General features: G+C 53.8%; 8 protein-coding genes across 8 annotated transcripts; all 8 read left to right on the top strand.

Annotated features, from left to right (window-relative positions):
* Positions 1–240: 240 nt before the first annotated feature.
* On the top strand, positions 241–4520 carry BBA_09514 (xanthine dehydrogenase; the record flags this gene model as incomplete). The annotated part of the gene is made up of 2 exons (XM_008604611.1): positions 241–425; positions 518–4520. 2 exons carry the CDS (start codon positions 241–243, stop codon positions 4518–4520), a joined length of 4188 nt encoding a protein of 1395 aa, XP_008602833.1.
* A 1524-nt stretch (positions 4521–6044) lies between these two features.
* Positions 6045–7261, top strand: BBA_09513 (uncharacterized protein; the record flags this gene model as incomplete). Its single annotated transcript, XM_008604610.1, has 2 exons — positions 6045–6579; positions 6696–7261. The coding sequence occupies 2 exons, from the start codon at positions 6045–6047 to the stop codon at positions 7259–7261; spliced, it is 1101 nt and encodes a 366-aa protein (XP_008602832.1).
* A 1041-nt stretch (positions 7262–8302) lies between these two features.
* BBA_09512 (transcriptional regulator) lies at positions 8303–10134 on the top strand (the record flags this gene model as incomplete). The annotated part of the gene is made up of 6 exons (XM_008604609.1): positions 8303–8479; positions 8534–8551; positions 8608–8896; positions 8949–9715; positions 9831–10027; positions 10080–10134. The coding sequence occupies 6 exons, from the start codon at positions 8303–8305 to the stop codon at positions 10132–10134; spliced, it is 1503 nt and encodes a 500-aa protein (XP_008602831.1).
* A 555-nt stretch (positions 10135–10689) lies between these two features.
* BBA_09511 (F-box domain containing protein) lies at positions 10690–11634 on the top strand (the record flags this gene model as incomplete). Its single annotated transcript, XM_008604608.1, has 1 exon — positions 10690–11634. The coding sequence occupies one exon, from the start codon at positions 10690–10692 to the stop codon at positions 11632–11634; it is 945 nt and encodes a 314-aa protein (XP_008602830.1).
* Positions 11635–12475: 841 nt separating this feature from the next.
* BBA_09510 (F-box domain containing protein) lies at positions 12476–13531 on the top strand (the record flags this gene model as incomplete). Its single annotated transcript, XM_008604607.1, has 1 exon — positions 12476–13531. The coding sequence occupies one exon, from the start codon at positions 12476–12478 to the stop codon at positions 13529–13531; it is 1056 nt and encodes a 351-aa protein (XP_008602829.1).
* A 410-nt stretch (positions 13532–13941) lies between these two features.
* BBA_09509 (putative ZIP4 protein) lies at positions 13942–15088 on the top strand (the record flags this gene model as incomplete). The annotated part of the gene is made up of 3 exons (XM_008604606.1): positions 13942–14014; positions 14066–14571; positions 14624–15088. 3 exons carry the CDS (start codon positions 13942–13944, stop codon positions 15086–15088), a joined length of 1044 nt encoding a protein of 347 aa, XP_008602828.1.
* A 1538-nt stretch (positions 15089–16626) lies between these two features.
* Positions 16627–17488, top strand: BBA_09508 (CAP domain-containing protein; the record flags this gene model as incomplete). The annotated part of the gene is made up of 2 exons (XM_008604605.1): positions 16627–17103; positions 17168–17488. 2 exons carry the CDS (start codon positions 16627–16629, stop codon positions 17486–17488), a joined length of 798 nt encoding a protein of 265 aa, XP_008602827.1.
* A 355-nt stretch (positions 17489–17843) lies between these two features.
* Positions 17844–19924, top strand: BBA_09507 (putative ZIP4 protein; the record flags this gene model as incomplete). Its single annotated transcript, XM_008604604.1, has 5 exons — positions 17844–18026; positions 18095–18656; positions 18725–19312; positions 19398–19576; positions 19694–19924. 5 exons carry the CDS (start codon positions 17844–17846, stop codon positions 19922–19924), a joined length of 1743 nt encoding a protein of 580 aa, XP_008602826.1.
* Between the last annotated feature and the right edge of the window lie 415 nt (positions 19925–20339).

Below are 20339 nucleotides of genomic sequence, written 5' to 3'. Positions count from 1 at the left end.
CAACTGAATCCGGTCCCCCATCGCCCCCCGGTGACTTATCTTGACGTCTGCTTCGACTCCTCATTTGTCGAGCCTTGTTTTCTACATTCCCATTTGCCATCTCAGCGTTCAACTGCTACCGGATTCTCGTCAACACAGAACTTTTTGCATACATCTTACAACACTCACAGGCTTGTATGCCTATCTAAACAACCAAATATACCACATCACAGACAGCCCTTGCTGTCCCTCGACGTTGACATGGCTCCCATCGCCATCGACGTCAACAAGGAGCCCAAGGCATCTGACCTTGCCGCTCTCACCGCCGAGTTTGACGGCACTCTGCGCTTCTACCTCAACGGCACCAGGGTAGTTCTCGACGACATCGACCCCGAAGTTACTGTCCTCGAGTATCTACGCGGCATCGGCCTTACCGGCACCAAACTGTATGCACCCTGCCTCTACCACAAAACAATACCCTGTGACTTTTCCGCAATGAAGGAAGACAGAAGCTGATCAAACAAAAAAAAAAAAACAGCGGTTGTGGCGAAGGCGGCTGCGGCGCCTGCACCATTGTCGTCTCCCAGTTCAACCCCACCACCCGCCAAATATACCACGCCTCCGTCAACGCCTGCCTCGCGCCCCTCGTCAGCCTCGACGGCAAACACGTCATCACCATCGAGGGCATCGGAAACACCGAGCGCCCTCACCCGACCCAGGAGCGCGTCGCGAGGGGAAATGGTAGCCAGTGCGGCTTCTGCACCCCTGGCATCGTCATGAGCTTGTATGCGCTGCTGCGCAACAATGACGCCCCTACGGAGCACGACGTCGAAGAGGCGTTTGATGGAAACCTGTGTCGCTGCACGGGGTATCGCCCAATCTTGGACGCTGCGCAGACGTTTAGCGTGAAGAAGGGCGGCGGGCGAACAAACGGAGGCTGCTGCAAGGACACCAAGACGAATGGTGTCTCGAATGGTGTTTCGAACGGTGCTTCCACAGATACAAATGGCGCAAATGGAAAGAAAACTGGAAGCGGCTGCTGCATGGAAAACGGCAACGGCCCTGCCAGCGGTGGATGCTGCATGGACAAGATGAAAGACGACCAGCCCATCAAACGCTTCACCCCACCCGGCTTCATCGAGTATAAGCCCGACACCGAACTTATCTTTCCACCGCAACTCAAAAAGCACGACATGCGGCCTCTGGCATTTGGCACAAAAAAGAAGACGTGGTACCGCCCCGTCACCCTCGATCAGCTCCTGCAAATCAAGAGCGTCTACCCACAGGCCAAGATTATCGGCGGCAGCACCGAGACGCAGATTGAGATCAAGTTCAAAGCACTGCAGTATCCCGTATCCGTCTACGTCGGCGATATTGCCGAGCTCAGACAGTACAAGCTTCACGACGACCACATGGAGATTGGTGGCAATGTCACTTTGACGGATCTGGAGAAGCTGTGCGAGACGGCCATACAGCACTACGGTCCGGCTCGTGGACAAGTCTTTGAGGGTATCCTGAAGCAGCTCAAATACTTCGCCGGCCGCCAGATTCGCAATGTTGGTACACCTGCTGGCAATCTTGTCACGGCCTCGCCCATTTCTGATTTGAATCCTGCCTTCTGGGGCGCCAACGCCGTTCTCGTCGCCAAGTCGGCCTCGGAAGAGACGGAGATTCACATGTCCCAGTTCTTCACTGGGTACCGCAAGACAGCGCTCGCCCCTGATGCCATTATTGCATCCATTCGCATTCCAGTCACGGCTGCCAAGGGCGAGTTTTACCGGACCTACAAGCAAGCCAAGAGAAAAGATGACGACATTGCCATTGTCACCAGCGCCTTGCGCGTAAAGTTGGACGATGCTGGCCTTGTTCAAGACGCAAATCTCGTTTATGGCGGCATGGCGGCTACCACCGTCTCGGCCAAGTCGGCCGAAGAATACCTCATTGGTAAAACTTTTGCCGAGCTGGAGACGCTTGAGGGTGTCATGAGTGCGCTCGGTAGGGACTTTGATCTGCAGTTCAGTGTCCCCGGCGGAATGGCTTCGTACCGTAAAGCACTCGCTTTTGGCTTCTTTTATCGATTTTACCATGACGTGCTCTCCGCTTTAGACGGAAAGAATGCGGACAAGCAGGCTATCGACGAAATTGAAAGAGAGCTGTCTGTGGGCAAGATTGACCACGACTCGGCGCAAAAATACGAGCTCGAGGTGACGGGCAAATCGAATCCGCACGTCGCCGCCCTGAAGCAGACTACTGGTGAGGCTCAGTATACCGACGATATTCCGCAGATGAAGAATGAGCTGTATGGCTGCTGGGTTTTATCGACAGAAGCCCGTGCCAAGATTCTGTCGATTGACTACTCCAAGGCTCTTGACATGCCTGGAGTGGTCGACTACATTGACGCCAAGGACATGCCTGACGAAGAGGCCAACAAGTTTGGCCCACCGCACTTTGATGAGCGCTTCTTTGCAGAGGGTGAGGTGTTTACGGCTGGTCAGGCAATTGCCATGATCCTGGCCACTTCTGCCAACAAGGCGGCGGAAGCTGCTCGCGCGGTCAAGATCGAGTACGAGACTTTGCCTTGCATCCTCACCATGGAAGAGGCCATTGAACAGGAAAGCTTCCACCCCGTGTACAGGGAGATGAAAAAGGGCAACACTGAAGAGGTGTTTAAAAACTGCGACCACGTCTTTACAGGCACCGTCAGAATGGGCGGTCAGGAGCACTTTTACCTCGAGACGAACGCCTGTCTGGCTGTTCCGTCGCCCGAAGATGGTGCCATGGAGATTTTTTCGAGCACGCAGAATGCCAACGAGACGCAAGTCTTTGCGGCGCGCACCTGCGGCGTGTCGGCGAACAAGGTCGTCGTCCGCGTCAAGAGATTGGGTGGCGGCTTTGGCGGCAAGGAATCGCGGTCCGTGATTCTCAGCTCTGTCGTCGCTCTGGCCGCCAAGAAGACGAAGCGTCCTGTCCGGTGCATGCTCACGCGCGAAGAAGACATGCTAACCATGGGCCAGCGCCATCCATTCTTGGCGCATTACAAGGTCGGCGTCAACAAGGACGGCAAGCTCCAGGCTCTAGACCTGTCCGTGTACAACAATGCCGGCTGGACATTTGATCTCAGCACCGCGGTTTGCGAGCGTGCCATGGCGCACGCCGACGGATGCTACAGCATCCCCAACGTGCTGATCCGCGGCCGCGTCTGCAAGACCAACACCGTCTCCAACACGGCGTTTCGCGGCTTCGGCGGTCCTCAGGGCATGTTTATCGCTGAGACGTACATGGAAGAAATTGCCGACCGTCTGGGCATGCCGGTGGAGACGCTTCGCGAAATCAACTTCTATAAGCCCGACGAGGACACGCACTTTAACCAGGCGCTGCAGGACTGGCACGTGCCCCTCATGTACAAGCAAGTCCACGAGAGCTTCCGCTACGCCGAGCGGCGCCGAGAGATTGCGCAGTTCAACGCGGACAACATGTGGCGGAAGAGAGGATTGTCGATTATACCAACCAAGTTTGGCATCTCCTTCACCGCGCTCTGGCTGAACCAGGCGGGCGCGCTGGTGCACATTTACCACGACGGCTCGGTGCTGGTCGCGCACGGCGGCACGGAAATGGGCCAGGGTCTGCACACCAAGATGGTCATGATTGCCGCGCAGGCGCTCTCCGTGCCGGTGGACAGCGTCTTCATCTCGGAGACGGCGACCAACACCGTCGCAAACGCCTCCCCGACGGCAGCCTCTGCGTCGTCGGACCTCAACGGCTTCGCCGTGTACAATGCCTGCGCGCAGCTCAACGAGCGTCTGCAGCCGTACCGCGCAAAGCTCGGCAAGGATGCGCCAATGAAGGACCTCGCGCACGCCGCCTATTTCGACCGTGTCAACCTCTCCGCGCAGGGCTTCTACAAGACGCCCGAAATTGGCTACTCCTGGGCTGAAAATAAGGGCAAAATGTACTTTTACTTTACCCAGGGTGTCGCCGCGGCCGAAGTCGAAATCGACGCCCTGACCGGCTCGTGGACTTGCCTCGAAACCGACATCCTCATGGACGTCGGCCGGTCCATCAACCCCTCCATCGACTATGGCCAGATCCAGGGCGCTTTCGTCCAGGGCATGGGCCTCTTCACCATGGAAGAGTCGCTGTGGCTGCGCGCCGGCCCCATGGCCAACCAGCTCTTCACCCGCGGGCCCGGCGCCTACAAGATCCCCGGCTTCCGCGACATTCCGCAGAAATTCAACGTCGCGCTCCTCAAAGACGTCGAGTGGAAGGAGCTCCGCACCATTCAGCGTAGTCGCGGCGTCGGCGAACCTCCGCTCTTTTTGGGAAGCGTTGTGTTTTTTGCGATTCGCGATGCATTAAAGGCGGCGAGGAGAGCTCACGGCGTCGAGGTAAAGGAGCTGGGCAAGGATGATGATCAGGGCCTGCTGAGGCTGGAGAGCCCGGCGACGGCGGAGAGAATCAGGTTGGCATGCGAGGATGACATTATGAAGAGGGCGAGGGTGACGCCCAAGGAAGGGGAGAAGAGCTTTTTCGTGTATATTTAAAATCGAGTGTTGCGATGTGATGATGGTTATGAGGAATGAAACATGCTAAAGAATGGGAATGATATAATGCCATGGCTTGCTTTTTTTGTTAAAAGATGGATATTGCTTGTGGCTGGGATGAACAGCGCGTGAATGCAGAAATGGAGGCCGCTGTGAAACTACGCCACCAGTCTGAGAGTCTGCTGCTAGCATTTATTACTCTTCAACGATGAAGAAAATTCTTCAGAGATTATGCGTCTGTTACTGATATCTTCTTTTCAAGTTATCAGAATACAATCCATGTCTGTGCAGTGGATTGCCTTGCCTCTTCTCCATCTTGGCTTTCAGTACATACATAGCACCATAGAGCCAGGGAGCTCGACATTATCAGCAGCAGCAAACGGATTATGGAAGAAGAGGCCGGCCACCTTTCTTGGCTTCTTGAGCAGACGCAGGCAGTATTCAAGGTCCAGAGCCGGAAGCCTATGCATATATTAGTAGAGTGCCGACTGTCGTGGCTTGCCGCCGGGCGTTCGTAGGACCAGTCTACAGCCACGTCACGTCAAAACGTCCAGTGTCGGGCGGCACTGGGGATGATGCTAGTCAAAGATGCGGGCGCATCTTCCTCCAAGACGGGTCGGGATGGCGCCCGGATGCGCGGTGCGTGGTGCGCGGGGCTCAGCTGCGTGTCGTCTTGGTCGAGGCCCAGCTCGGCGTCGTCGTATGCAGCTGGTTATGCAGGCAACCTCTTGTTATGTCCAAACCGGGTCAAATGGCACACCCTTTCTGGAGGAAAAAAAAAAAAAAATAGAAATCGTAACAGCCAACCCAAGCAGAAGCTGTTTCAGGTATGTGTACACACGCATTTTCTCAGTCACAAATCTCGAGAATGGGAGAAAACTGCTGGAACCCGGGTCAGGACCCCTGATGCTGGTTTGTGATTGTCTTGCGAGCCCAATATCCATCGAGTTTCAAGATTTCGGCAAGGCTGATCAATATTACCAGGTCCACCAAAGAAGCATAATTTTAGGCGCTGATCTCTTTGCATGGCATCTGCAGCCAAGGTCCGCATTGGGCGAAATGGCGACGTCCAGCCAGGATTATTCTCGTGGATAGTGTCCAGGAATAGTTTCAGCTCACGCCCCAAAAGCAGATCAGCTTGCCATTTCGCGTCGGGCATCCTATTTGGATTCTTTCTGGGCTTTCAGCTCATCCTAGAGAAAAGACGTGAATGCAGCCCAACCAACGGAAACACTCTGTTGGTGGCGCACTCCGTACTGTATGGTAAATTAGTAGACTGATCCCGGCAATCAAGCATCATCTGCTGGTCTCTCCGCGGGCCTCTTGAAAGCCATGGCGCATAGATTAATGGAAAAGTCTTGAGTAAGCCTTGAGTTCAGGCGAAATATAACTCGGGAAAGCCATCCATTATTCCGGACTCGTGACCTGTCCTTGAATCCCGACTTTCTTGCCAATTGTTCAGTCAGGGTCTTCTCGGGTGCTTCTTTCATTCAGGAATCTCACCACATTTTGACCGGCCTCGATATGATCATGCGACGAGCACGATTCTTCACTTTGTTGGCCGGTTTGATCGCCCTGGCCAACCCTGTTTTGGGCGCGTCGGCCTCCATCACATCCGTGATCCCCAAGCAAGCGCATCAGTGTATCCGCCTATGTGCCTGGTTCAACTACCAGGGCAATCTTCCTCTGGCTTTAGGCTGCGCCGACCCCTACGAGAATGACTGCTACTGCCCGACTGCCACGGAATCCGTCAGCAAGGCCAGCGTGGCCATCGAAAAATGTTTGTCCTCGCGCTGCGCTGCCGGAGACTACACCCGCGACCTCAGCTCCATGAAAAGCATCTATGCTGGTTACTGTAAGGATGCGGGATACTCGCAGGATGCCGGCGTCCTGGGCTACAAGGCTGCCGACCCGACTCCCAGCACCACCAGCGATAGCGTCTCCCAGTCCAGCGCGCAGACTGGACAAAAGACGGACAGCAGCCAGGCTTCCAGAACCACGCAAAAGACAATCGTCACACAGACCAAAGCCAGTGGCGCTGACGGCACTAGCTCTCCAGGTAAGTTGCTGCTGCTGGGCTTGGCCATATCGACTCTATTTCTCTAGGTTTGCCCGCCCGCCCCATTTCGGTCTTTCTTGTCAGGCAAACTCGATTCTAACAATCGTGGTGAATAGTCGTCGCGCAGGAAACAGAAACGGTGTTTGTCGATGGGGCGAGCGGCCATGGCAGCTCCGGCCCGTCCACCGCCGTCAAAATCGGCGTGGGCGTTGGAGTTCCCATGGCTGTGTTGCTCATTATGGCTGGTGTCGGGATACTCGTGTGGCACAAACGACGGGCTGCCTCACGAAGCAAAACGGAGAGCGTCGTGGCAGAGGAGAATGGCGGCAGTCGGAAACACGATAGTGGGCTCGACAAGGAGGTCGGAGCCATCAAGGTTAGCGAGCACCCATTGACGCGAGCCGAGCTGTCAGCGAAAGAGAAGGCAATAATTGGGGGCGAAGCGGTCAATGGAGGCGAGCAAGCTGGTCCGTATGAAATGCGAGAGGTTCATGAAGTGAATGGAATTCAGCGCTCCGAATCGTACGAGGTGTATGGTGGTCCTATGATGGGGGTTCATGAGGCGCACGGCAATCATATGCATATCGAGCTACCAGAGCAGCCACTTTTGCCGAACGCTGCTGCTGAACTTCCTGGTAGCGATGTACAGACACGACGCGTTGGAGATGGACACATTGTGTAGGGGTGAGTATGATGACTCGATAAAGATGGCGGTTTGATCGCGGGGTGATGGGGCCAGAGCAACGCGACGGAGGAGGTATTTGATGCGAATCAAAGTTGTGTGAGGATATTGTGAATACTACTGAAATGGGTCGAGACATAAAAGATCCGTTGCGTATAGGTTGAAATACCGGTTGAGATACAGGCTGAGAAGGAAGTGATGAATTGCTTGTAGATGTCCAGGGTAATAGACCGTGATCTGATTGCGAATATTTGCTCAGCAAGAATACGGGCACTGTTAGTGGCTAAATAATAGCGGCCGTTTCCAGTTGCTCGTTTGCAAGACCCATTTGGTCGCCAGCTGACAGGAAGCTGGGGTGCGTTGCCGGCCCGCCCAACATGGCTAAGCCTTCCGCCAGACAGGCCGCCTCGAATCTTCAATCTTCAGCTGCTCCTCTTCCCTCCTTCACTTCCCCACGTTTTCCCAGCAGGCCGACCGACACAATCTAAGACGGCCATATACTGTGTAACGAGCGAAACAATTGACCTCTTTCGAATATTGTCACATCGTTTCGGACTTTCCTCATCTAGCGACCTGCTGCAACTGGTCTTGGCCGCGCCCTTCGAGTGTTGGTGCACTTGTGATTCTCAGCTCATGTTACCGAACCGCGGCTTTTGCGCTCCCACATAATTACCACGTTTTACGCTTCCAACAACCACCACGACGCGACGCCCCGACACACACCTGTCGACATCTATTGCGATCAACATCTCAAGCCGCTGCAATTCCGGTGCCACTTTACTACCACGCGACGCCTCCATATACCTGCGCCCTAATATCCGCCTCCATCTGGCCCCCGAAACCACGACGCAAATTTGCTTTACTACCTTACCTTGACCATTGGCACATGGAAACTGCTCCTGAAGCGACGCTTCCAAAACCCGATAAATTAATAAACCTACGAGGAGTGACACGTCGTTTTCTGAATTGCCGAGCCCACTCCGCCGAACTCGACACCGTTCGTCCTACGCTACCTTGTCCAATGGGATTAGCTCGTACGACATGACGGACCGTAAATCTCTCGATGCCGCCCCCAACGGCAAGGACAAGATCAAGTCCAAAACCAGTGCGAACGCCAAAGAAGTCGCCTCAAAGGACCAGAATGGCAACGGTGCGCAAAAAGCGAGCCCCAAAAAGCGCCGCAAGGTGAACCACGCCTGTGTCTACTGCCGTCGCTCTGTGAGTCCTTACCATTTGCGACAAGTTTGACTTTGCCTTACTGACTGCTGGTAGCACATGACTTGTGATCTTGTACGTACCCGACTTATGTGCCTAGCTTTCTACCGCCGCCAGCTGACCGACTCTAGGAGCGACCTTGCACAAGGTGCATAAAACGAAATATTGGTCACCTCTGCCACGATCAACCCCGCGAGAGCGACATGAAAAAGCCAAAGTCCTCCAAGCAGGACTCTGTTGATGACTCCGAAGCCGCTTCTTCCACATCTACCAACATGGGCCCTCCGCCAACATTCAACGGCCGACAGCGCTCAGACTCTGGCTTTGGCGGCGTTCTCAGCCAGGGTAACGGGCTCGGCATGGTTCCCAGCCTGGATTTGCAGCCCGGCGCAATTAATCCAACCGGGAATATGAACCAGTGTATGTAACATCTATTCTGGGATGCTAAACTTCTGTATACTGACGTGCTTAGTCGCTGGGTTTTCCGATGCTTGGCTCACAGCCCAAAACTTCAATGGCATGAACCAGTACAACCCCAACTACATGGTCGGCGACAATGTCAACGAGTTCAAGCTTCTCAATGATTTTCTCAACAGTAATCTACTCGATGAGCCTGGTATCGCTCCTGACGATACCCAGACCACCACTCCGACATATGCCCGTAGCCAGTCTGAACTCGCCGCCAATTTCAACGCCGCTCAGTCCGGCTCCCCCAATCTGACCACGTCCATGCCCCCGCCTCCTCCCGCGAGCGCCGCCTCGGCCAGTACTTCCGGTCGCACGCGCTCATCACGCATCGCCGCCACTGCCGACAAGGACAAAGAGCGCGAATATTATCTGCAGGCCGCCGACCCCGCAGGTAACGCCATTGGCGAGGAGCGCATGTCGCGCGTGCTCATGGCCAAGTACGACGCGGGACTTCTTAAACCCTTCAACTACATCAATGGCTACGCGCGTCTCGGCAAGTACCTTGACGGCCACATTGCCGCCTCCTCGAAACAAAAGATTCTCCGCACTATCCATCACTTTCGGCCAAAATTTAGGGAGAAGGCTCAAGGTCTCACGGATTTGCAGCTGCTCTATGTCGAGATGTGGTTTGAGCGCCAGCTCATGGACTATGACCGCGTCTTTGCTAGCATGGCAGTGCCGGCATGCTGCTGGCGACGAACAGGGGAGATCTTTCGAGGAAATAAAGAGATGGCAGAGCTCATCAACGTTCCTGTCGATCAATTACGTGATGTAAGCTTGTTTACTTCCTCGCTGCGCTTGACGTGGGTTTTTGGAGTCTTCACTTAATCCACTTCCTGGCTCCGATGGAGTGTTATTTGTTTCAACTTTGCTAACAAGGATGTAGGGCAAAATTGCTCTTCATGAGATATTAACCGAAGAGTCCATGGTAAGGTACTGGGAGGAGTTTGGTACCATTGCCTTTGACCCCTCCCACGACACGCTCCTCACTGCGTGCTCGCTCAAGAACCCCAGCGACTCGTCAGATCATCCGATCATGAAATGCTGCTTTTCTTTCACCATTCGTCGCGACGAGCATAAGCTGTATGTCCATATACCCTCTTTATATCAATTTCTGATACTAATGCGATCATAGGCCTGCGCTAATTGTGGGAAACTTTTTGCCTCATGACCCGTCTACGCCGGAATAAGTGCCGAGTCTTGTTTGTCCTTTTATTTTATCTTTGCTGAGATCCAGGAGTTGACATCGGCGTTCCCGGTGGGATTTTGGGATTGGCTGCGATGTACAGAACCGCAGCTAGCTACTGATGCTTGTATGTTTTTGTCATGGTGCATCGAATGCTTGATTAATATCTTGGTATTGTAGGCGCTTGATCTTATCGATCTATCCTCGATTTCCTATTTGTTACTTACTCAGCCTAGCCCACTTGCTATGCTGATATTACTATTGCTGCTTATCGACTGACGCTGTCGTGGCCGCGAAGATGAGGCTCGTTTGTTGGAGGTCCGCCATCTGAGAAACGCGTCTACAATGTGCATTGACCAATAACTCAAGCAAGTGCCCTCGGTGATTGCCTTCCTGCTCTGCAGCTTCTGTTTGTGCTGCAAGCTGCTCTGGAGAATGAATGGCCTTGGGTCTCAGCAACTTCCCCTTTCAATCTCATCCACTTAGCTTTGAAAATTTCCTCTATTCAGCACCCTGGACTCTGCCTTGTCAGCCTGAGTGAGCAACACAACCGTTCGATATGACTGAAAGAATTCTGGACCCTAGTCTGTCCAGCCGGTTCCCTGTGAGACGCGCCGTTCGCACCTTTGAATGGCACGACACCGAGACCGTTCTCGACAAGGCCGATCTCGGCAATTTTGAAGTTTTAGCATTCGAAACGCTGCAGCAGATACTCGTTGACACTGATCTTCGCGGCCTCATCCGTCTCCAGGGCGTCAGCAAGAGCATGAGACGTGCCGTGGACACGATTCGCGAATTTCACACCATCCTTCGCTGCGTTCCTGATGTCATCCGCATCATGACTGCCTCCAAGATCGACACCATGGTGTCTTGCCGCGACCTCTACAATGCCCTCATTCGACCCATGTGCTACCTGTGCGATGAGCCTGGCCAGTACCTCTACCTGCTTGCCTGCCATCGTCTCTGTTCGACGTGTCTCACGACGAACCTGCGATACCGACCACTCCGCCCCATGCAGGCCGCGCAGCAGTTTCGTATGCATATGAGCATGGTTATGCGTCTACCGAAGCTCGAGGTACCTAAATACTCGCGTAAGTCGCGGTACCGACGCAATCGAATCAACTCCACGGGCTGGCGCCTGATTGACCGCGAGATTGCCCGGCGCCGCGGCATCGAGCACCACGGCTCATCAGAAAGGTTGATGGAAGCCATCGCTGGCAGATTATCTTGGTTACAAAGCTATTCGCCTCAAGTTTTCAGGAGGAGAGATAGACTTTTGAGCTATCAAGAAACACCACCTGTCGAGGCTTCCTGGTCAGCGTCTGTCTTGTTTCCTTACTACGATCAGGACACCGGTTCGGTTGGTATACCAGTCACGTGCGTGGCTTGTCGCGACTACCATGCATCGCCGGTGTACATGACTGTAGAGTGCTACACGAAACATCTCATTGCCATGGGCAATGTCGAGAACGGAGTCCATCGCAAGCGTCCTTCGTCTAGTTAGACTCGAACTTGCTGGACTGGCCCGTCACGACGAGGAGGGCTGATTCTGAAGAATGAGCATCCAGGTTTCCGCGAGAACGGGACCATACCGAGCTTGAGCTACCGCGCATATTTTGCTATTTTTGAAGATGATTCAATACAAGGGAAAGCAAAACTAGTTGGGATATTCGAGAGCGAGATTTGCACACGCAGAGAACGAACGACACGATTGCTTGGGGAACTTCAGACGGTGAAATGACAGTTGAAAGCGATTACTTAAAAGTCTGGTGGTAATTCTGATTAAGTCACATCTTCTCTGTTCTCTTGCCCCTTTCTCGTGATTGATGCTCTTTGCTATATTCACAGTTTTCTGCTTTTATTGTCGTCAGCTTCTGCACTTCAAGAGCACGGATACATACCAAGGTAAATACAGTGTCTGTACGTTTTGAATACGATTGGCGACACGAAAATGAAACTTGTGCAAACTGAGCCTGTTCGTGCCTAGGGTGCTATGCTAGAGGGGTCCTTGGGCGGTATTGGCAGTGATGCTCACTCTCCAATTCAGTTTAAAAGATGACAATAGTGCTTTTTGCATCTCCGAATATTCGAGACTCCTGCCGCCTAGCGATGGCCATTGCTTGGTACTCACAATGGTTTCTTTGGCTGACTGTATCCTCAGAACCAGGTCAGGGCCGATTCACTGCATCGCTGACCTCGTCTACTCAACACCGCATCTTTTTTTCTCAGTGTCCAGCCACTTTTCTTCTTCAACCTCAACTGATCATCCTTCTCGTATCCGACGGTCAGAATAGATAATAGGCCTCCTTTTCGCTCATCGCCCCAACAGGCTCGTCGCTTCCATCATGGCGGTACCACTTGACCGCCCCAATCCATTTCTGGCCGAGGATGCTCTCGCTTGCAGTCTATCTGGACGATTGCAGTCGAAATCACGTTCTACAATCTTCAAGCTGGCGAGTGCTGAAGTGCTCAACTTTAATGACAACCTGGCCGGGTTCTTTCGCGGCGTCCCGAACGAGATAATCTACCAGATTTTCCACCAGCTCGACCTTGTCTCGCTTGCCAATCTTGCATGTACAAGCAAGGGCATGGGACGTGTAGTTCGCAGCCTGCCGGAGCTCCGTCCTTTACTCAGCTGCGCGCCAGATGCCATGAGAGCGGTCACTGCAGCCAAGGTTGGCCACAGACTCGTCTGCTCCGACATGTACAGGAAGCTCGTCAAACCTGACTGTGATGATTGCAGCTGTCCTGGAGAATATTTGCATCTTCTATCATGCAGACGTCTTTGCTTTCAGTGCCTGAGCGACAACCCACGATACCGCGCGTTGCGTCCCATGCAGGCCGTGGAACAGTACAATCTGCCCATGTGCCACGTCGTGAACCTCCCTACTCTTGTGGTTCCTCCTTACTCGGCTGAAGGGTATAAATTGCGCTGCAGGAGACGTAAATTGCAAATCAACACCACTGGATGGAAGTTGATCGATATGGCAGATGTCGACCGTCTCAGCATTGAAACCCATGGCTCGGTCGACAATGCCAAACGACGAGCCTTTGAACGACTGACAAAGCTGCGCTCCCGCTTGGAATGGAACCCCATGTCAAATGAAGATTGGCTGAAATCAAGGGGCGCCTGGCGCCGCGGACTTCGCATGGCCTGTCGGCGACATCGGCTGATCCCTCTGAGAGAAGAAGACTTCGAGGGCCGCCTCGGGGCTCATATCTTGCCTGACGTCGAGTCTGCCTACTCAACTTCAACACTTTTTCCCTGGTTTGACATATCTACTGACTTCTTCGGTTGTCCTGGCTTGTGCGAGCTGTGCCGTGATGCCGGCTTGCCTCTACACCAGTGTTTCTACACCATCCCTGGTCGTGACTGTCACATGGAAAAACACACTACCTGAGGTGACTAGCTGTTTTTGAAGCTCACGAGGAGATTTGGGAAGACAGAAAGATGTGTCGCTGCTATGATGAAAAAAAACAAGATTGCTAAGAAACATGCGAAAGACGCACCCGGTTCGCTTGCTTGGACTGTTGAGATGGACTTTTCTTCTTCTTATTCAAATGCTGGCCTAGAAAACTTCGAGTCAGTTTTCCAATTCAATAGCTCAGGAGATCTTTCATAAACCGAGAATTGGTTTTTTTTTTTTGCGGTTCCATTTAGTACTTCACTTGCCTTCCCGTGGGCAGGCAGTCCCTTAAGCATCTGCCTACACCACCGAGAGAGCCCCAACTCCGACGATCGCAATCCAACTTCCGAGGCAAAAATACACCAGCAATCCAACACCTAGGTAAAGAGCTCCCGAGCCAGACGATGGACTTCAAAATATCAGCAAAGCGGTCTCCTTCATCAATCGTAGCAAACAAGGCGGCTGCGGCGCTCCTCCGTGGGTTTGTGCAGACCAGTTTTTGACAGGAGCTAACCTAGACATAACAAGACTTTGCCATCGAACTAGAGTCTTTAGCATCAACAGACAAGGGACTTAGCCTCTCCGACATCGAGCACTATAGCCTGCGAGCAAACGAGCCGAACAAATTCCCGGCGGGCTCGTTGGAGCAAGACACAGCCCAACAGCTGGAAAGCATCGGCCGACGAATATGGAACATCTTTTTGCGCAAACAAAACGCAGCTATGGGAGCCAATGATCAAATATGCCAGACTCAGATTTGCCTACGTGCAAGACTCTTTGGCTATCTGCTTCTTGGGATCGGTCTCCTGGGCCGTCCTGATGCAAACGCCGCTCAGTCGGCAGCATACCTGATACGACTTGGTCTCGCCCTGTGCAAAGCCTGCATCAACAATGCAGAGTTGGAGTGTGCACGAATTGCGCTACAGAGAATTACAGATTATCTTCCTTGCACCCCTAGTAGTACCGCGCCAGCAGAAAGTGACGGCAGCAGCCATGCAGACTATGCCAGCTACTACATTTTGCGAATCGCACTGGTAATCTCCATTTATTTTCGGGCATCTTGGTACCTTGACTGATTCATCGCAGTCATGGAAAGACGACCGTCTCGATCTCGCAGAACACATGTACACCAAAGCTACACAGCATACGCCTTTTGTCGACGCTGGCACCCGCACGACACTTGTGCAGATCCTGACCCAGATCGGGGAAAGCTTTGTTTCAAAGACCAACATAGCGGCTGCCGTCCCTTGGCTTCGGCGCGCCGCAGCAGAGGCGTCTGCGCCTTGCAGCTTCCGAGACACAACGGTTGTTGACGCAGAGCTCCGAACGCGTGAACAAGCAAAGCTCGTGGCACTCGGTGTCCTGGTCCGCTGTCTGACCAGGCTGAATTCGCGCGAGTCACTCGAGGAAGCGAATAGAATTGTGGCAGAGGCACAGGTCGAGTTCAGGAAGCGGCGGATTGAGGTGCTCGAGATGCTGGTCATGCTGCAGACGGTAAAGGGGGAAGCCGACGGTGCTCTCACCGACTTGTTGGAGATTTTGCTGTCGTGAGACTGTCGCTCCCGAGGATCCCTTCGCCGTCGCCGGAGTGATGCATTTCGACCGAAGATAGACACTCGTACGAATACACCGACCGGACGATGTGTGGTCGATAATTTGACTGTTGTGGAAGCAATTATCGCAAACGGTAGCGAAATATTGACATTAGCGACAACGACTTAGACATTCGTTTGAGCTTATTTTGTGGCTCGGATATACACCATTACGGTAAGATGGGATGAAGGATTTACCCAAAAAACTTATTCCCAAATCCGAACCATGGCGCTCAGCAAGCCATGACGGAGCATTCTCTGCATTCGTCAGCAGCCGAGCTCACAAGCCAACAAGTGATCGCGAGGGATTTAACGCCGTGACTTCGCCAGTCAACACCGAAGGAACCACAAGGCCCCGACACGGATTGGGCGACAATATTTGGTCTCGCTACACTGCTGACCTGAGATTGTATGTGGCACTACATCTGACGCATTGGCCCTTTCGCAGTTGCCGGATACGTGTCGCGTGGCGAAGAACCCAGTGACTTATTACGAATTGCCTTGTCCTTGCCCACCCAAGCGCCGATGCTGGAGAGGTTTGCGTGATTCACCAAGCATCGGCACAACATGTATATTGTTTCTATAGTAGTGGGGTCTCGTGTCTATTGGTTCCTGGCGCCAGGCATCTTGTGCCTGGGCGAATGCCGATCTTCTTTATCTACCTCTGACGGAAAATTTGGTGAGGCATGGGGTACTGGTGCGTCAACGCCCAATGGATCAGCATCGAAACTTTTCCCCCAATGATGCCTACCAGGACTGCCAAGAACCGGCCGCCTTTCGGCAATTACATGCATACCAGATAACTCTGTTGCAACGTGGTTGGGATGATTTTAGTCTCGCACTTGCCGACATGCCCTTTTGGGACTGGCACCGTTTTGTTGCAGTGCCACTTGATGATGCGCCGCCCCTCCTGCCTATGTTGGGAATACGAACATTCATAAAAACATGGCGGTCCTTCATTTGTAAGGCTTTTCTCCTTTTTCCCTTGTTGAAAAGACCCGCCACACTGTTTTAGCCAAGTTTGAAGGCTATTGGCCTTGTGGAGTGAGTTATTCCTGGAATATCATCCGAATGGCGCTTTTTCTGTCTCTCCCCTGCCAGCTCACATAAGATGGCACTATCCGGAGGCACGCGGAGGTATACCCCAGTCGAGATTCGTCAAAATGCACGCCACCATCGCTATCCCGCGGGTACCTGAATTTGTCTAATATGTCGTGGGATACCGCGACATGATTGGGCCGCATCTACACTGAGGCCATACAATGTAAGTTGTATGTCGGTGCGTGGTCTAGACACTTGAAGATGCAGCTCCGTGTGAAAGCCCATGTCATTGGCATATCGAGACCAGGCAGTACAAAAGGCTCTGCTTTCCCCCACGATATCGAGTTTAGCAGAAGCAACTTCATTTCTTCTTCTTCTCCTTCTTTTCCTTCTTATTCTTTTTCAAGACCAGTCCGGTACTTTATTCATTCTCTGAATTATCCACTCCTTTTCAAAATGCTCGCCGATTCGTTCTCCAAGACTGCTGTTTTGGCGCTGGCCGCCATGGCCCATGCCACGCCCTTCTCCTGGGGGACCGGCGGCTGGGAGGCTGGCAACTTTAAGCCCAGCAAGTTTGAGCACGGCAAGTTTGAGCATGGCAACTATGACCACGGCAACTGGGACCACGGCAACTGGGACCACGGCGACTGGCAGCCCGGCCAGGAAGAGTCCGGCCAGGAAGAGCCCGGCAAGGTCGAGCCCGGCCAGGAAGAGCCCGGCAAGACTGAGCCCGGCCAGCCTGAGCCCAGCGAGACTGAGCCTGGCGAGACTGAGCCCGGTGCGGGCGGCAGCAGCGACTTCAAGAGCCAGATGCTCGCCGCTCACAATTGGTACCGCGGACAGCACTCGGCCGCCGCGCTGAAGTGGGACGACAACCTGGCTAGCAAGTCTCTCGCCTGGGCATCCAAGTGCTCCGAGAACCCTCGCCACGATGTATGAAGATTTTCCAGCCAAGACGGCAACTTTATCCTTTGTACCTGTCTAACCATCCGAACAGACTGACCGGAAATACGGTGAGAACATTGCTTGGGGCACAAGTGTGTCCGCCTCGTACGAATGGGTCAACCTCTGGGGCAAGGAGCGCACCCAATACAAATTTGACCAGCCTGGCTTCGGTGGCAAAACGGGCCACTTTACGCAGCTCGTGTGGAAGGGCACCACGAGCGTGGGCTGCGCCGAGGCCAAGTGCAGCTATGGCACCAACGTCGTCTGCAAGTACGATCCCCCGGGCAACATGATGGGCGAGAATGGCAAGTACTTCCGCGAGAATGTTGTTCCTCAGACTAGCGGTCAGATCAGTGACCAGTACCGGCCTTGAGCTTGGTGCGTGATTGATGTAGCTGGTGTGCAGTGTCAATGTCTGCAAGTGCGCGGTGGGCGTAAGCTTTTGTATATTAAAAACCTAAAGATGCGATCTTCCAGGATCCGCAAGATCGAATAGCATACACAATTGAACAAGTTAATTTGTGTACATTATGAGAAAATAATACCTCTGTGCAGTCATGCTGGTGATGAAGAGATAGAAGGGGCTGAGTAAGCAGTCTTGATCTTTTGTTTGTCAACTTGTTAGCTGTTTGAAAGACCATCAACACACCAATTGGTCGTTTGCAATACTGTTTGCAGGTTGTAGACAACATCCTCTCTAGGCAGACACACACACCTTGCCAGACAAGATGAGCAAACATCCTCTGCCACCCAGTCACCGCACCGCTCTCGACAACGCGGCAGTGTTGCAAGTACAAACGCTCCTCCAACGACCGGAATTGGAAGCCATCTGGGACGCCTTTCACCTCCTCGACTGCATTCATTTCCATGCCACCAGCCTCGGTCCCTCTGCCATCCACTCCATCCACACCGTCCGTTGCCCCCTGTTCTTGTTCTTCTTCCCCTCGTCCTTTTACCCGCTAACCCCCATTTCCCAAAGGCCCTCTGGAAGCTGATCCAGTCCCTATACGCAGAGAAACGCTACACCGTCGTCCTCTCGTACTGCCATCTCGCTCTCCATCCTTCTCTCACTCCTTCGCTCAACACACCCGTCTTCCAACGGCGTCTTCTCGCCGTCCTCATCGACCTCGGCGACTACACCGACGCCTTTACGCTCTTCGAGTCCCTCCCCGCTTCGACCCGCGACGACCTATCCACGCGCGTGCTCGTGTTTCGCCTCGCAGCCCGCGCGTGGAACCAGCCCCTCGCTCAAGAATGCTTGCAGTTCTTTGCGAGGACGAATAGCGGCAAGGAGGCGGCGCGTGATGCGCTGTACGCGTGTGTCAGAGAGGCGCAGACCCCGGGTGCGAGGCTGTGCACAGTCCAGGCGCTGACGGCAGCAGCGGCGTCGTGGAAGGGCGAGGTGGTGGTGGCGGCGCATGTTGCGTCGCTGCTACGCTGCGCGATAAGGCTGCTGCTGGCCATGGCTGCGGCGGAGGAAGAAGAATCCGAGAGCAACGGCGGCTTTGCGAGCAGCGAAGTGGTGGCTCTATTCCACACAGGTACGCTTGCTGTGACCTGCGGTTCTACGTGCAGCATGGGTCGGCTTACACGCCGTGTGGGATATTAGCGGCAGAGTTTGTAGCGAGCAACGCGCGCGACGACCACGGCGACCTCGTCTTCCCCGCTGCCGAGTTACGCTGGTTCAGCACCAACGCGTATAACCTCGGCGTCGTCCACTGCACTTTATGGGAATCTGGCCGGCTCGTCTCCCTCTTCCAGAGCTGCCTCGTCTTTACCCAAGCGCTCTCCTCTGCCACCTCCGCCTCTGACAACGACGACGCAACCGAAGCCGCAGATTTGGTGCTCACGGTGCTTCGCTGCCACTTCGTCCTCGCTTCGCTGTACATGTCCGAGGCCCAGCTCCCCGACAATGAGCACACGCCGAGCCTATATGCCGACATCGAGCGGCATGCGAGCGCCTACGCCACGCTCTTTACCGAGACCTGCGGCGCGGCCGCGACGAGTAAAACATGTCCCGACTTGCGCCAGAAACTCGGCGTGCTGTGCGTGTTTCATTGCGAGGCGCTGCTATCCCGCCAGTGCTACGACCATGTTCCCCGCATCATTGAGCAAGCAGGCCGTCTGTGCAGCAACGACGCCAACGTTCTGAAAGCCCTCGGCGGCTGCGTCATCCAAAGCGAGGCGCCAGTGGCGGGTACGCAGAACTTGTGCTGGGACATTGCGCCCTTACCTGGGAACGAACGGGGCTGACAGGTAGTGATGCTTCGTGTGGCGGCCAGTCAAGAGCAGCATGCTCAAGTCCATTGTTAACGAAATCTTTGCCCTCGAAAACTTTACGAGTGACCGGCTCGCGCAGTACCTCCGCTGCATGGTGCAGGTGCTCCTGCCCATGACCGACGACGGCGCCGCGCGGGATATCCTAGAGCAGGCCGTCCAAGTCGCCCACGAAGCGAAGCAGGTATGCGTCTCTTCCGTTTTTTTTTTCTGTTTTTCCAACTCGTTCACAGCCCTGTCAATCTGTCAGTGACTTTCAGGGAAAAAATGTATACGCGCTAAATCAGCTGCATGAACCAAGGTCGGTGTCGCGTTTCCCGCAGAGGAAGCCGCGTGGCTCGCCGCCGCCGCCTTCAACCACGGACTCACCAGGTACGCGGCGCGCCACGACATGGCCGCGTGCCGCGGGTGGCTGGACAAGGCCGTTGCCATGGCTCAGCACGCCGACGAGAACGGGCAGTTTGCCGCGTCTATGCAAGCCCAACGGCAAAGGCTGGTGGATTCGTCCGTCGCAGGCACTTTGTCATTATGAAACTTCACCTACACATGCAGTCCTTTGTTTTCTGACTGGCAACCGCGACTTGGAGTCATCTCGTTTTCGTGTACTGCTCTAAGCAGTACGCACTTTGCGTAGTGTCAATTTTAATTGATCGAGGACCAAGTAGACATGAAAAACGCATCGTCGTTTTTTTTTTTTTGAGAAAAAAAAAATATTCGTTAATACATGCTGTCGTTAATCTTCGTTTCTGCAAACTATAATGAACAGGCCAAAACATAAAATCAAACCAAACAAAAAAGGTAGGCCAAGGTCCAATGCCTCATCTATGCCATATGCAGACGTTGGGGATAGTCGTTAACCAAGTCAAGTCCAACCCTCAGAGAAAAAAAAAAAGTCATTCCAACAGATAGCAACCAGCCCAACGTGCACAGAATCGTCGCCCAAAGCC

This window comes from Beauveria bassiana, assembly GCF_000280675.1.
Source record: "Beauveria bassiana ARSEF 2860 unplaced genomic scaffold BBA_S00056, whole genome shotgun sequence".
Lineage (NCBI taxonomy): Eukaryota > Fungi > Ascomycota > Sordariomycetes > Hypocreales > Cordycipitaceae > Beauveria > Beauveria bassiana.
The sequence above is the reverse complement of the archived record's forward strand: the minus strand, read 5'-3'. Positions and strand labels throughout refer to the sequence as shown.